Below are 13,999 nucleotides of genomic sequence, written 5' to 3' on the forward strand. Positions count from 1 at the left end.
TACTCATGCCTTTCCTTTCCTCTTCAAGGCAGCACTCCCTCAGTCCCCCACAACCGCTTTGGGAATAGAGCTAGGAAACACTCTCAGCCTGTTAATCGTAAGGGGCATTGGTCTCCTCCTGAGGCGAGCATTCTTAAAATCAACACTGATGGTTCTTCTTGAAAAAATCCTAGTCCGATTGGTATTGAGGGAGTTGGGCATGATAGTTTAGTGATATTTGTTGTGAGGTTTTCACACTATCGCCCCAAAATTTTTGGAGACCCCCTTTTTTCTAATCGCCTTGGCAAATTTTTGGATTGTCCAACAATTTTGAGTTTTGAAAAATTTCACACCTTGGCACCTTCAGGACAGATATGGGGAGGCTTAGCTTATTTTCACCCAATTTTCTTAACTTGATTTTCCAGAGCTATCAATTTTATCCCTATGCCGAATAATTTTCTAAGTTAACTTCAACTCGACAAGATAAAGTTGTGAATTCTGTACTTAGATGCTTTCTTTTGAAATTTTGGTTTTAACTCTATAAATTTGGATAATTTTCAAAGAGAAATTGTTTTAGACTTAAGTTTTTGAAAAATCTCAAATTTTTTTTTGGTGAAAATTTTTTAATTTTGTTGAAATGTGGAAAATTGCAAAAAATCGATTTTTGGTTCTAAATGCAATTTCAAATTTTAATTTTTTAATTTTTAGCTTAGCAAAATCGATTTGGTAGAAAATTGCAAAAAGTTGACTTTAATTGGATTAATTTGCCTTGAAAACTTTTAAGTTTTTAATGAATTTAGTAATTTATTATTGAAAAATGACTTTTGGTTAGCCAAAATACAATTTTAATGACGTATTAATTACTAAATCCTCATTAAATGAAAATATTTAACACCCTCAAGGCACCATTTAATTTCGCTTTGCAATTGGAGCTAATTGGTAAATTTAAAAGTGCAATTTTCTTTTTGGCAAAATTAATTTTTTTTAAGCTAAGTATTTAATTATGGGCCTTAACTTGAATTTAATTTTTGTTTTTTGTTTTCTCCTAGACCATGTAGGCCAGCTTTATGAAGAAAGAAAATTGGCTATAAAGGGATTCTCCTCCCCATTTCATTTTCACAAATCATTTCTTCCTCTCCATGTGGGCGAATTTTGTGGAGGAACAAATTTTTTCTAGACTTGGGCGAAATTTGTGGGAGCTGAATTTTGTGAAAGGCAAAATTTGTAGAGGCCGAATTTTGTGGGAGCCGAAATTTGTGAAAGATAAAATTCTAATTTTTTTCAAGAGGCTGTGATTTTTGCCCTAGGTTGGGTAATTTTATTTGGAGGTGAATTGCATGGTAAATTCCTGATTTGCAAAGGGATTTGAACTTCTTGACAGTCATATCCTAGGTTCCGAAAAGTCGCTGTAAGTTTATCGGTTAAGGTGAATTTTCATCATCTAGAGTTGCAAGGAGTGCTTAAACTGAGATATCCATCTTTCGTTCTAGGCTAAGGATTGCTCCGCTTGGTTCTTCTTGCCTTTTGGTCCACCACTCTACCATCCCGTAATAGGGCAACGAGCATGGAGGATGATAGTGCAAGTAAGAATCCCAAGCGGGCGAACACTAAGAAAGACAAAGAGGATATGACGCCCAATACTTCCTTCTCGAAAATGAAGTGAATAACCAACACCAATATCTGTACAGTGGACATGATACTGATGAGGGACAGACTAAAGGAAGGACAATCCCCCTTGGCTATAGGTAGAGGTAATTTCAAATCATTTACAGTTGCGAAGAGTGCTTAAGCCGAGATATCCATCTTTCGTTCTACGCTAAGGATTGCTCCGCTTGGTTCTTCTTGCCTTTTGGTCCACCACTCTACCATCTCGTAATAGGGCGACAAGCATGGAGGATGATAGTGCAAGTAAGAATCCCAAGTGGGCGAACACTAAGAAAGATAAAGAGGATATGATGCCCAAAACTCCCTTCTCAAAAATGAGGCGAATAACCAATACCAATGGTGGTACAATAAAAGGATATACAAAAGGCAGTTGCACATCACGGCCTAGGCATCGACACTTCCACTGTGACCATGATGACCGACAACGGCGTAGCCCTTGATTTTGAAGATATCAAAGAAGAGGATGTCAATGAGACAAATTTTGGATCGAGGTTGGATGAGTTAGGAAAGGTTGCTATCAAGAAAAAGCATTTGGGCACCCTTCCCTCTCTCAGCGCTTTTATTGGATTTGCAAAAGAATATGAGAAGGATCATGAAAAAAATACTACAAGCAGCAAACAGCGTGGCAAAGACAGCAGAACTCAAGGCAAAGCACACACACCTTGTCCTCCTATGGAAGAAGTTAACGAAAGGCTAGCTATGTTCATTTCCTTAGCTAAGAAAATGAAAGAAAAGGGAAGATTTATATTAGAAGATCATTAGATGTAAGCCCAAGTGGCAAATTTCCCCTTTCTTCTAGAATAGGACAAGTGTCTATTTCTTATTGGCCACCATTTTGGTGCCTTCTCATTGGTTGCCACTTTTTGCACTTTTTTCATTGGTCCATTGATGAGGTGGCAGCTTCTCATTGGCCAATCTTGTTTTGATCTCCACCGTCCATTGTATTTCTAGCCTCTATAAAAGGCCATTTGCTCTCATTTGTAAAGGGGTCGAAAAAATTGTTGCAAAGATAATACCAAAATGCTCTCTTTTTCATTGTTGCGATTGGCATGTTGATCAAGAATATTGGGTGTTATTGCATGTTTTCTACTTCCACTTAGTTAGATTTTCTTTCAAGTTGTTTTAAGTTGGTTGCATTTGAAATTGTTCAAGTGAAGTTAAAGTAGATGGATAGTTGTATGGTAGCATTGGTAAATGTTTGATAGGGATCAATACTAGGCCACTAGCATCCTAGCGGCTGGTTGGGAAGCTTTGTGTGGTAAACTAGTTTATTTTTCCTTAGAATCATTGCACCTGTGGAAGTGAGGCCGCTGGTCAGCTCTCATTAGGTTCGATCCCCGTCCATTTGCTAACCTTCCATTCATAGGAGTAGGAGTAGAATAGTAAGTAGCTGGGTAGTCGAAGCTTAGAGAAGCAAGTTAGAGTAGATCAAGTGATAGAACTCATCCATTCACCTTCCACAACCATTGCTTTCTCATTAACATTATCATCGGCAGACACACCCTCCATCATCGCGACCATCACATTATCTGCCTCTGCACATTTCACAAACTGAGTCGTCATCTCCATCATTCCATCAAAGTTCAAGTCATCCTCGAATGAATAGCGTAAGGCCGCCTATGTGATTACCAGCAAATCACATCGATAAAACTGATCGAGTATCCAACGGTGTAAGGAACATTGGAGTTATACTCATGTCTCATGAGTATTAACTTTTCAATAGAGGAGTTGTATGTTTGATACCCTGTATCAAATATTCAAATCCTAATATGTTATGTAAGTGATACAAAACTCGCATCAACAATATTCAATTTTTGTTTTCTATATACAAAGGTTACCATACTAATAACCTCATGGAAGCCCTGGCTATCTTGGTTGCAGTGGAATGGTGCTGTCGACATGGCTAGAAAAGAATTATCTGTGAGACTAACTCACAAGTGGTTGTGAATTTATTAAATATAAGGAACCTTGTGCATGTGGATTAGCATTCGGCTTTGGTTATTCAACAAATCATTTAGCTATGCAATTCTCTGGATTCTATGTCTTTTATGCATATCCCTCGTGAGTGAAATGGTGTGGTTGATTGTCTGGCTAAATGGGCCTCTGAGCATGGGCCGGCTTGGAACATTATTGATCATAGGATGCTTCCCCTTGATTTATCTCAGATGCTGATTCAACTTGTGGACTAAGATAAAGCTCTGTAATTCTCTGTATTTCTTGTGTTGTTCTGCTCTCTTTGGTATTCAATAAAAAATGTACCCCTCCTTTAGTTTTTTTTTAAAAAAAAACATATTGATCATCTTATATCATTGAAAATTCTAAATATTAAGTAAGCTAGCTTGCCTCTTCATATCATTCTCATTTCCCAAGTTGTCATCTATAAAATCTTGTTGCAGCTGAGAGCAAATTAAGTAGATCCTTAGGATTAGAGAGCAATGAGATGCTCTTGAGTAGTTATTTCATGTTTGTGTCAATCCTTTTTCATGATTCGACCTAACTGATTGAATTAATGGCTCATTGTTGTATACGTTACAGACAATTGCATACAGTTTGCACTAAAGTACAGTGGGTGTGCATGATACACTTCCCTCTTAATTGAATCAGATATTCTAATTTGTGGGGGTAACAAAAACAGTAAAAAGACAATTTTCACTACCAACTTCAAATGCCTGTCTGCCTTAAGGAAACTGCATTTCCACAACGTATCTATTCCCATCAGGATTTTTAATTTATAAGCAATTTTATTCAGCTTCATTCAACCAAACATCATATAATCAGAAGGTAATTGTGAGAAATTTCTAAACACACAATTTTTGCTCCCAACTGCAATTGTTTGTATTCCTTAAGCAAACTGCAACTCACTGTATCCAATCCCAGCATTTGCAGGATTTTTAATCTACTTGTAACTTTATTCAGTTTCTCTCAGCTAAAAAAAGTCACTTTCATATATTCAGAAGGTAATTGTGAGAAAGTTCTAAAACAAGTGCTATTATTAATTTAATACTATAAGGCTGGGATTGGAGAAAAATGGAGCATAAAAAATTGGCCTTTTTCACAGATTTGAAGCAATCAAACTGAGATACCATGATTAGTAATTTTTGAAACTTGTTTCACCAGTAAACTCCTTTGACTTTTGGCATCAGAAGCCATTGATGCAACCTGTAGACATATAGTTGTGTAAATCATTAGTTAAATTCATATTAATAAACATATAATCCACCCCACCGATAGCTATGCTTATTGGTATCTTTCTTCAATTCATTATCAATCAATAAGAACAAAAGAAATGCAGTTGCTAATACAAAGAGCTTTATACGTGCCTGTTTCCAAATTCTTGAGGAAACATTATACATTCTGAAAATAAGCAGTTAAACAAAAACCAAACCAAAATCCAAACAATAAAGATTTATCCAAAGCATAGTATTAAATCAGTTCCATGCGGGCATAGACTATGACATGGTCATACATTATTTAGATGAAATGATAAAAGAAACGATAGAAGTGCAGGGCCTACTTGTGCTAATTCTTGCCCTATCTAATTTAATAAATGATTATATTATATATTGTATATAATATACTATAGTTGGCTGTAATGACCCTTCTTCCTGGCTTGAGTATTTGGTGGTTAAGACCTCAAGTTGCCTTTTTAAGCTGCAAGTGTATTCTCTTCCCAATATTATTATTTTATCGCTACAACCTTTTATATGTATAACATGGCTCTGTACTAATAGTTTCTTGTGTTCGATTCAACTGCTGATGAATGTCTGTGGTAGTTGGGATCTTTCATATTTATTTTTTTATCATGTAATTCTTGTTGCTGTTATGAATTCTCTGTTTTTTTACATTCCACTCACTGTTCTTACATACTTTGTATATCGTTTTCTTTGTTGCTGTTATCGTTCACTATATTGCTGTTTCCTTTATTCTCAATTCTATTCATTGTTTTGTTCCTTTCGATCACCTTTTGGTGGATGACTGGATATAGGGTGAGGACACTGACTGGATCTTGCTTGCAAACTGTTCTTTTGATCTCTTGTCTCTATCAATAATCTCAAAGCTCTGGATTTCTCTCTCTTACTTATTAGTGTATGGACTTAATCACTTTCGCACTTTGTCGAGTCTTTGATGCTGACTGTATTGTGGAGCTATGATGACTAGGATCACCTTTTATTCCCTAAAATTTCTTATTTCCCTCCTTGTTGATGATCATGAAATTATGGCAAAGATATCATTTAGCATGATTACGATGTTAATATCCTAGTTGTTGCCTTTATAACTGATAACACCATGCTTATATGTCGATGAATAGTTCCCATCAGTTGTATCTAACTTCAATAATTATCTCAGTCTAGCCATATGAATTTAACTCAGATCTCAAATCAGGACTGAATGTATATTAATGGTTATATCAGTGCACATATGAGGAAAGAACACGATGTATGATAACTGCAGTCCGCCTTTACTATGTCATGTTCTTTTCTCATACATGCGCTAAATCTCTAATTACTTATGTTTTGTCTTGTTTGGTCTAATAGTTTCTTATTGTAAAGAAATGCCTATTTTATTTTGTTTGTATCCAATTTTCATATTACTTATTTTTCTGTATTGATTATTAATGATTGTCGTCTGAGACACCCCCCATTTAATATCAATCTGCCTATATATATATGTTTTGTCTTGTTCGGTCTAATAGTTTCTTATTGTAAAGAAATGCCTATTTTATTTTGTTTGTATCCAATTTTCATATTACTTCTTTTTCTGTATTGATTATTAATGATTGTCGTCTGAGACACCCCCCATTTAATATCAATCTGCCTATATATATATATATATATATATATATATATATATATATATATATATATGTTTTGTCTTGTTCGATCTAATAGTTTCTTATTGAAGAGAAAAGCCTATTTTATTTTGTTTGTATCCAATTTTCTTATTACTTCTTTTTCTGTATTGATTATTAATGATTGTCATCTGAGACAACCCCCGTTTAATACCAATCTGCCTCTGTGTGTGTGTGTGTGTGTTTGTAGCTGCGATAGAGATCTTTATCCTTGCACTTATAAAATGGAAATATGTTTGTTAAGACTATTACGGTAATCTTCAGCTAAAAGGACATTTGTGAGAACATTTAAGTTAATATTATATATACATCATACGAAGAGGCATGCGATGGAATTATGAAGTGTTGAATGTGTGGAAATACGAAGGGTCTTATTTTTGGAACTCAAAGAGACCTTCCTGTGAAAGATAAAGAGTCTTATGCAATCTATTTATATGATTGCTTGGTATATTGTAATTCAATCAAGTGAAAGCCTTGTACTCTGGAACATTTGATGATCAATAAAATAAATCTTTTGTTGTGTTGCTGGGTTTTCCCAAGGTAAGCTTTTGTGTCTCTTGTTTTCATTTCTGGTTATTCCTTTTACTGTTTATCATCTCTGTTTCTAGGCTCAAAACTTAACATGGTATCAGAGCCTAGTTAGATAACAGCTAATGAGGGTTGAAACTTTTCTTGCATTTGGTTGTCACACAAGTTGTTATTCGCGGCCTTTGAAGATTGGAGAGAGTATTATGCATGTGATGCTTTGAATTGCAATTGGCTGAAGCCAGATATAGACAATGAAGAAGTTTCTCTTTTGTACTTTCATCGATAGCCATAAAGTGGCATAGTTTGCATGCAAAGAATAGATCACTCTCTTCTCTGGAAGTCTCTGGTATTCAGAGCAAGAAGAGATTATAAGATAGATTCTAGAAGAACTCAACCACAAGAGTGAACATGGCTTGGTAAACATTCTCCGTTCCGTGCTCCCTAATGTGATCGTCTGCCTTGAGGATGGGATTTAGAGATTGTCTGAGTTGGTTCTCCATTAATGATGAAGTCCAGTCCATCTACAAGCATCCCGTGGGGCTATCGGTTTTATCTGTTGCATGTTCCTCTATTGGCGTCAATTAACTTATTTATATTCCTGCATCCATATTGATGCGTGTGTAAAATACGCAAGGATTGGCAAAAATTTAGTGTTGGCAGCTGGTTATATCCTTCAACGATGGTGATTTTTATTAGGGAAAGTTTTTCGCAAATTTCAAACTTTTGTTTTTCTTGTTCTTTGAAAAGGTAGAAAAAAAAATGGTATCAATCATATTAGAAAAGTTTCTAATTATTGTATGTTTTGCAAGGTGGAGATGCCTCTATCTGCATGCCGGTTCATCGTGGTTGTTGTCTCTTGTATTGACGTGAAAGTTATAACAGCATGTCACTGTTGTAATGATGCGGAAGTTGTTACAATAATATTCCTTGGTGAAATAATCATTTCTGCTATCAAATTATGTCACACCAGCTGCAGTTCGAAAACAGCCAAGGAGAACTCCAAGATGGCGATGGACCTTGCTGCTGAGACCACAAAAGGTGGTCACATCAAATCATTATTCTGGACAACTTTCCTTCTCTAGGGTGGAACCAAGCCATCAAAGGAGGAGGATTTTAGCGAAGTATTGAAGTGTTGATTTCGGAGCAGTGAGTGTGTTGATTTGGATTCAACTAGTGCTCTAGTAGTAGCTCTACCCTCAAACAAAAACAATGCAAGTAAGCTCATCGTCATTCAATGTAAAGGATGAAGAAGCTAAGCTTGTATTTGGAACCTTTGAAATATTAGTGGGTGGTAAAAGAAAAGTCTCAGACGATTCCATCGGATGGTAGAAAATCATTGGACTTCTAAATTTTAGGCGGAATCATGATTTGCTACCCTCGACGGTTTTCTTGGAACCTTCTTCTTTCTCTCACGAAAGGTCATATCCTTTTGTTATTTCCAGTTATATTTTTTAGTAGCGCCTATTTTTCTCATATTATGAGGGTCAAAGATGTTATGCTTGAAACAGCTCATCGGCATTCAAAGCCAGTGTTTCCTTGCTCGTATCCTTGTCTTCGCGGGAGTATGCACAGATACAATCTGTAGTCTGCGGTTGCAGTTAGGAATTCCTGGCTTGTCATCATTGGTGCGATTCAAAGCTATGAAAGGGAGTTTGATTATCTTTCTTACATTCAAGCTTCAATTACATAAGTTTTGCTCACTTTAATGGGAATAATGTATAGCACTAATTGATTTGATGAATCTATCTTGATTTGAGGCATCAAGATAAAGTGACACGATGCTGGTTGCAGTCTTGGACTGATTTGTTATCTTCATAAAAGTAGGAAGATCATACACGGGTGGAAATTTTTCATTTTCAGAGGGAGACTAGTCAGCTTCAAAGAGAGTTGTTTAATCATTTGCAAACATATATATCATCTCATTGTGGTGACTAAAAGTTGTATCTGTTGAAAGGGAGTCTCTGTGATTAAAGTTGTCCCCGCTGAGAGGGAGTCTTTGTTAAGAGAAAATCTCAGTTATTAAGAGTTGTCCCTACTAAGAGGGAGTCTTTGTTAAAAGCAAATCTCAGTTATTAAAAGTTGTACCTATTGAGAGGGAGTCTCTATTAAAAGAAAATCTCAGTTATTATAAGTTGTACTGCTAAGAGGGAGTCTTTGTTAAGAGAAAATCTCAGTTATTAAAAGTTCTCCCTGCTAAGAGGGAGTCTATGTTAAGAGAAAATATCATTTATTAATGCATTCTTCTCTGAGAGAAAGCTGAGGTGAAAGTCCTCGTTCCACCCTCTACGAGTAGGTACGGTGGACCACCCTCTACAAGTAGGCATGGTGAAAATGCATTCTTCTTTGGGAGAAGTATGAGGTGAAAGCCCTCGCTCCACCCTCTGCGAGTAGGCATGGTGGAAATGTATCCTTCTCTGGGAGAAGATTTGAGATAAAAGCCCTTGTTCTAGCCCCTACGACTAGCTATGATGGATCACCCTCTACGAATTGATGTGGTGAAAGTCATTTGTGTGACTCCATGACTCTATTTTTATGTACTTATGAAGTAACTATAGTGAATTATGTTATGCTGAGATACCATATGCTATGTGATGAGAATATATCATTGACATCTTTGGTTGCAGCTATGTGTTGCTTGCCTTATTAAATATCTCCTTCTTGCTAAGAGGGAGTGTTGAAGTTTGTAGTTGCAATAGAGATCTTTATCTCTGCTCTTATGAAATGGAAATATGTTTGTTATAACCATTATGGTCACCTTCAACTGAAAGAGACATTTGTGAGAACATTTAAGTTAATATTATATATACGTCATGCAAAGAGGCATGCGTATGGAAATATGAAGTGTTGAATGTGTGGAAATATGAAGGGTCTTATTTTTGGGACTCAAAGAGACCTTCGTGTGAAAGATGAAGAGTCTTTGCAATCTATTTATATGATTGCTTGGTATATTGTAATTCAATCAAGTGAAAGCCTTGTACTTTGGAACATTTGATGATCAATAAAATAAATCTTTTGTTGTGTTTCCCTTCAAATCTGAAGGGTTTTCCCAAGGTAAACTTTTGTGTCTCTTGTTTTCATTTATGGTCATTCCTTATTACTGTTTATCATCTCTATTTCTAGGCTCAAAACTTAACAATATATATATATATATATATATATATAAAAGGAAATGTTCCTTATTGACACGTCCATCCTTCTTTCTCCTCAAGGTCATAGCTCTTCTACTATTAATCACATCTCTTTGAATAACAACCTCCCCTTCACAAGAATTATGCTTATCTAGTGATTGTCTTTTACCAACTTCATTATTAATCCCATGACTAATTACGGATATTGGTCAACTTTATAGAAGCCGTGGATCTTGTTTTACTATTGTTGTTGAAATGTTATAAGTCTAATCGTTGTCTAATGTAACTATCCCCTTGTAATCGTCGTTTTATATTAAATTTTAATCATCCATGTTTAACCATAGTCATTGTTCCCTATTGAATATGTCACGGCCCAAGTTTATATCTGTAATTTAGTGTGTAAAGATTGCCGACTATGTTGACAAATTTATTTTCCATTTATTTAATCTATATATTCATCAATGTATTATTCTTGATGAGTTGCTAAATGATTTGACTCCTCGTCGGTCTCTTTTTATGCGAGCTTTATGTATGTTGGTATATGCATGTATTGATGGTCAAATGCGATCAGATGCTATATGGGCATGATCAGATGTGAGGAACACACAAGAACTAATCAACTATTGAAGATATCAGTGTAGTCAGCTTTGGTATAATACCTATATCTATTATACAGATTGTAATTCATTGTATGGGCAGTGAGCTCCTTTTGTAATACAACTCCTAACAAGTTTGAGGCCTCTAACAAGATCTGGTCTTCTAACAAGGACTAATGTACTAAAATGTATGTAACAAACTCCTAACAGGGTCAACACTCTTTATAAAGTATAATTGATTGGTGCATCATTTTGTGGGTACCATCCTTGTCGAGGTTTTCCCTTGGCCAAGGTTTCCCTAGTTAACAAAATATAGTGTTATGAGTTTCATTGTATTACTCACTTCACTTTTCAATTTGTATATATATGCAAGCATATGGTTAATTGTTGAAATCCATAATTGGGCAAAAAGTGTTGGAATACTGATTCACCCTCCTCCCCCCCCTTCTCAGTATTCCCTATTTCTAATAGAAACATCAAGAAGCAATTATGAATTGTGAGCTTTGCAAACGCTACATAATATTTTCAGCCCTAAAAAATAGAAAAAGGAGAAAAAACAAGGGGCAATTCATGTGCAAACAAAAGAAAAGAAGATTTTCAAAAGAAAAAAGGCAAGAAAGCATCCCTAAATTTGTGGTAGGTTCACCTAGATTCTTTGGGGACAATCCCACAAAATTTTCAAGAAACCCTAAGAAAACTTCTATATGAATAGAACTCGATTTTGTATTTGTGCTAAATTGAACCTGGACTTTGAAGTTTAGATGGCCGAATTAATAACATAGCAAATTTTCTTACCAAACCAACTCTTTGGCTCAACTCTAGCCAATAGGAGGTGCATCAGCACAACAAAAGAAGCCATTGGCTTTAGTGGTGGAGGGTTTTAGAGTAATAATTAATTATTTATTATTTATTCTATTTACTCAAGCTTACTTAGGTTAATGCATGTAATTAATAGTTGTAGTGATGAGTTGTTGACAACACGGGAGTTTGTTCCCTTCTAGCATGTTCCACCTTTTTGTGGAAGTGTGCTTAGTTGTCAACCTTATCTTCTACCACTTTCCAACTTGTTCTACAAGCTTCCATGAGGCTTTTATATTCGGTCTCTCTCTCATTGTAAATTCATTCACATAGCAATTTCATTTTCCTATTGTGAAATATTTTCTCTTGCATTGTTTGCTTCAAGCTCTTGCTCCTTCGGTTTCTCTTCAGCAAGCTATTTGCATGCAAGTGATCTTGGCGAGCTGTGGAGTTGGATTTCATCCACTCCTACATGGTATCAGAGCCTCCCTGCTGCTTCTTGGTTGAAGGATTTTTGAAGCCGCGATTCAGAGACACAAACCCTACTTTGTTTGTGATTTTTTCTTCAATCAAGAGGAACAGCATTTTTTCAGTATTTGGAGAAAAATGAGAAAGAGGGTTTGACATAACAAATCTATCATTTTTTGGGCTTTTTTCTTTATTTTTTGAAGGTGCGACAACGGCAATTCAGAAAAAATAACTACAGAGGTGATTTTCAAACATCAATATCTCCCTCATACGGACTCGTTTTTTCAAGCAATTTTTTTTGTTTTGGGGTAGAATTTTGTGATCTACACATTGGTGTAGGTGGTCTGACATCTTTGTTCCTAAATTTTTCTACAACTTGCAAATCCCTTTTTTTGCCACTTTAAATGCTTTGTATGGGCTCATCTGGACACATAATCAGGTTCCATTTTTTTTTAAAGTGCATATTTTTTTGTTTACTTTCCAGATCTGCAATTAGATTATAAGTTCTGTGGACAAAAATATTACTTTCAGAAATAGGCCCTAAATTGGCTATTGTAGTCGCACTAAGTATAGAGTGCCCAAATCATACATTAGGGCGGGTTAATTGATCTCTTTTGCATTTTGGGGGAGCATTTTCTTTTCTGTAATTTACTTCAGAATAAGACCCTTCTACTTCTATCTTCTTCTCTCTCAATGGCGGATCCATCTGTGACCCGTCTCATGCCACACAACTATCACACCTGGAAGGCACAAATGACTAGGCTTCTCATGTCAAGCGACTTATGGTCATGTCTAAATGAGAATCAACCTGTTCTTACACGCCCTTTTGAGGTTCTTCAGCACAGGAATAAAATGGATTAGGCCATGGGATTGATTGCATTGAATATTTCAAACAGTCTACTATTTCACTTGGATGGTTTGACCACTCCACAGACTTATTGGCTCAAATTTCAAACTTTGTTTGGCACAGTGAATGAGTTCCAGGCACTTCAGCTTGATGCAGAGTTGATTTCTTTGACACGTGACAACTTTCCCACCATTGAGGACTTCTTGATGAAATTCAAATCTTTGCGTACACTTTTGCAGGGATGTGGGAAAACCAAGACAGATGATGAGTGTATCTTTTTGATACTCTCAAAGTTGAGAGGCCAATATCAGATCTTCTCTTCCACTTTCTACTCCATTATGGATGCCTTAGGTGACAGACACAGGATGCCTTAATTTGAGATATTTTGTGATCGATTAACTCGTGAACAGTCCAAGATCAATCAGATGGATTCACTTTCAGGTTCACAGTCACAGGCATTGCTTGTCAAGAATACACAGGAGCAGAGGTCGAAGCAAATATCAGATCCTTCTTCTACTAGTTCATCATCTTCTAAGAAGAAGGAGAAAAAGAAGACTAAGACTCCTACCTGTTCCTATTGTGGGAAAGGATCTCATGATGAGGCACATTGTTTTCAGAAGAGATTTGATGGCTATGAGAAACAAATTGCAAATTTGCAAGCTCTTCTTCAGAAGAACACTGTTTCTTCTCCATCCTCTTCTACCTCACAGGGGTCTACCTTTCAGTCTTCTTCCACATCTTCACCATCTACATCAAATCTTGGAAAGGGTCATGCATTACAGGCTTCCATTGCATCTCCTTCACAGATTCCTTGGATACTGGATTCAGGTGCTTCTCACCATATGACATCTTCTCAAGGTGTCTTCTCTACTCTTTAGGCTTCTCCTATTCCTCATATTCTCATGGGGAATAACAATACCCTACTAGTCTGCGAGAAAGGTCCAGTTCACATCCAGGATGGTATATTCAATGATGTATTGTATGTTTCGTCTTTGTCTGCCAATCTTCTCTCAATTTCTCAAATTACACACAGTGGATCAGGGAAGATAGTTGAGTTGACTGCTGATTCAGTCTTCATTCGAGATTGTGTAACAGGAGTTCTTATTGCTACAGGGGTAGTTGATCCTTCCACTCGACTCTA

General features: G+C 36.2%; 1 protein-coding gene across 1 annotated transcript in view; it reads right to left on the reverse strand.

Annotated features, from left to right (window-relative positions):
* Positions 1-4,362: 4,362 nt before the first annotated feature.
* The window catches only part of LOC149542641 (RGS1-HXK1-interacting protein 1-like), a 70,896-nt gene continuing 61,259 nt past the window's right edge, over positions 4,363-13,999 (reverse strand). The window contains exon 9 of the mRNA XM_089797527.1: positions 4,363-4,803. Coding sequence (XP_089653653.1) covers positions 4,714-4,803 — 90 coding nt within the window. The 3' untranslated portion in view covers positions 4,363-4,713. The remainder of the gene's footprint in view (positions 4,804-13,999) is intronic.

The sequence above is a fragment of the Cupressus sempervirens genome, chromosome 8 (genome assembly GCF_028749045.1).
Source record: "Cupressus sempervirens isolate cs-2001-9-10 chromosome 8, ASM2874904v1, whole genome shotgun sequence".
Classification (NCBI taxonomy): Eukaryota; Viridiplantae; Streptophyta; class Pinopsida; order Cupressales; family Cupressaceae; genus Cupressus; species Cupressus sempervirens.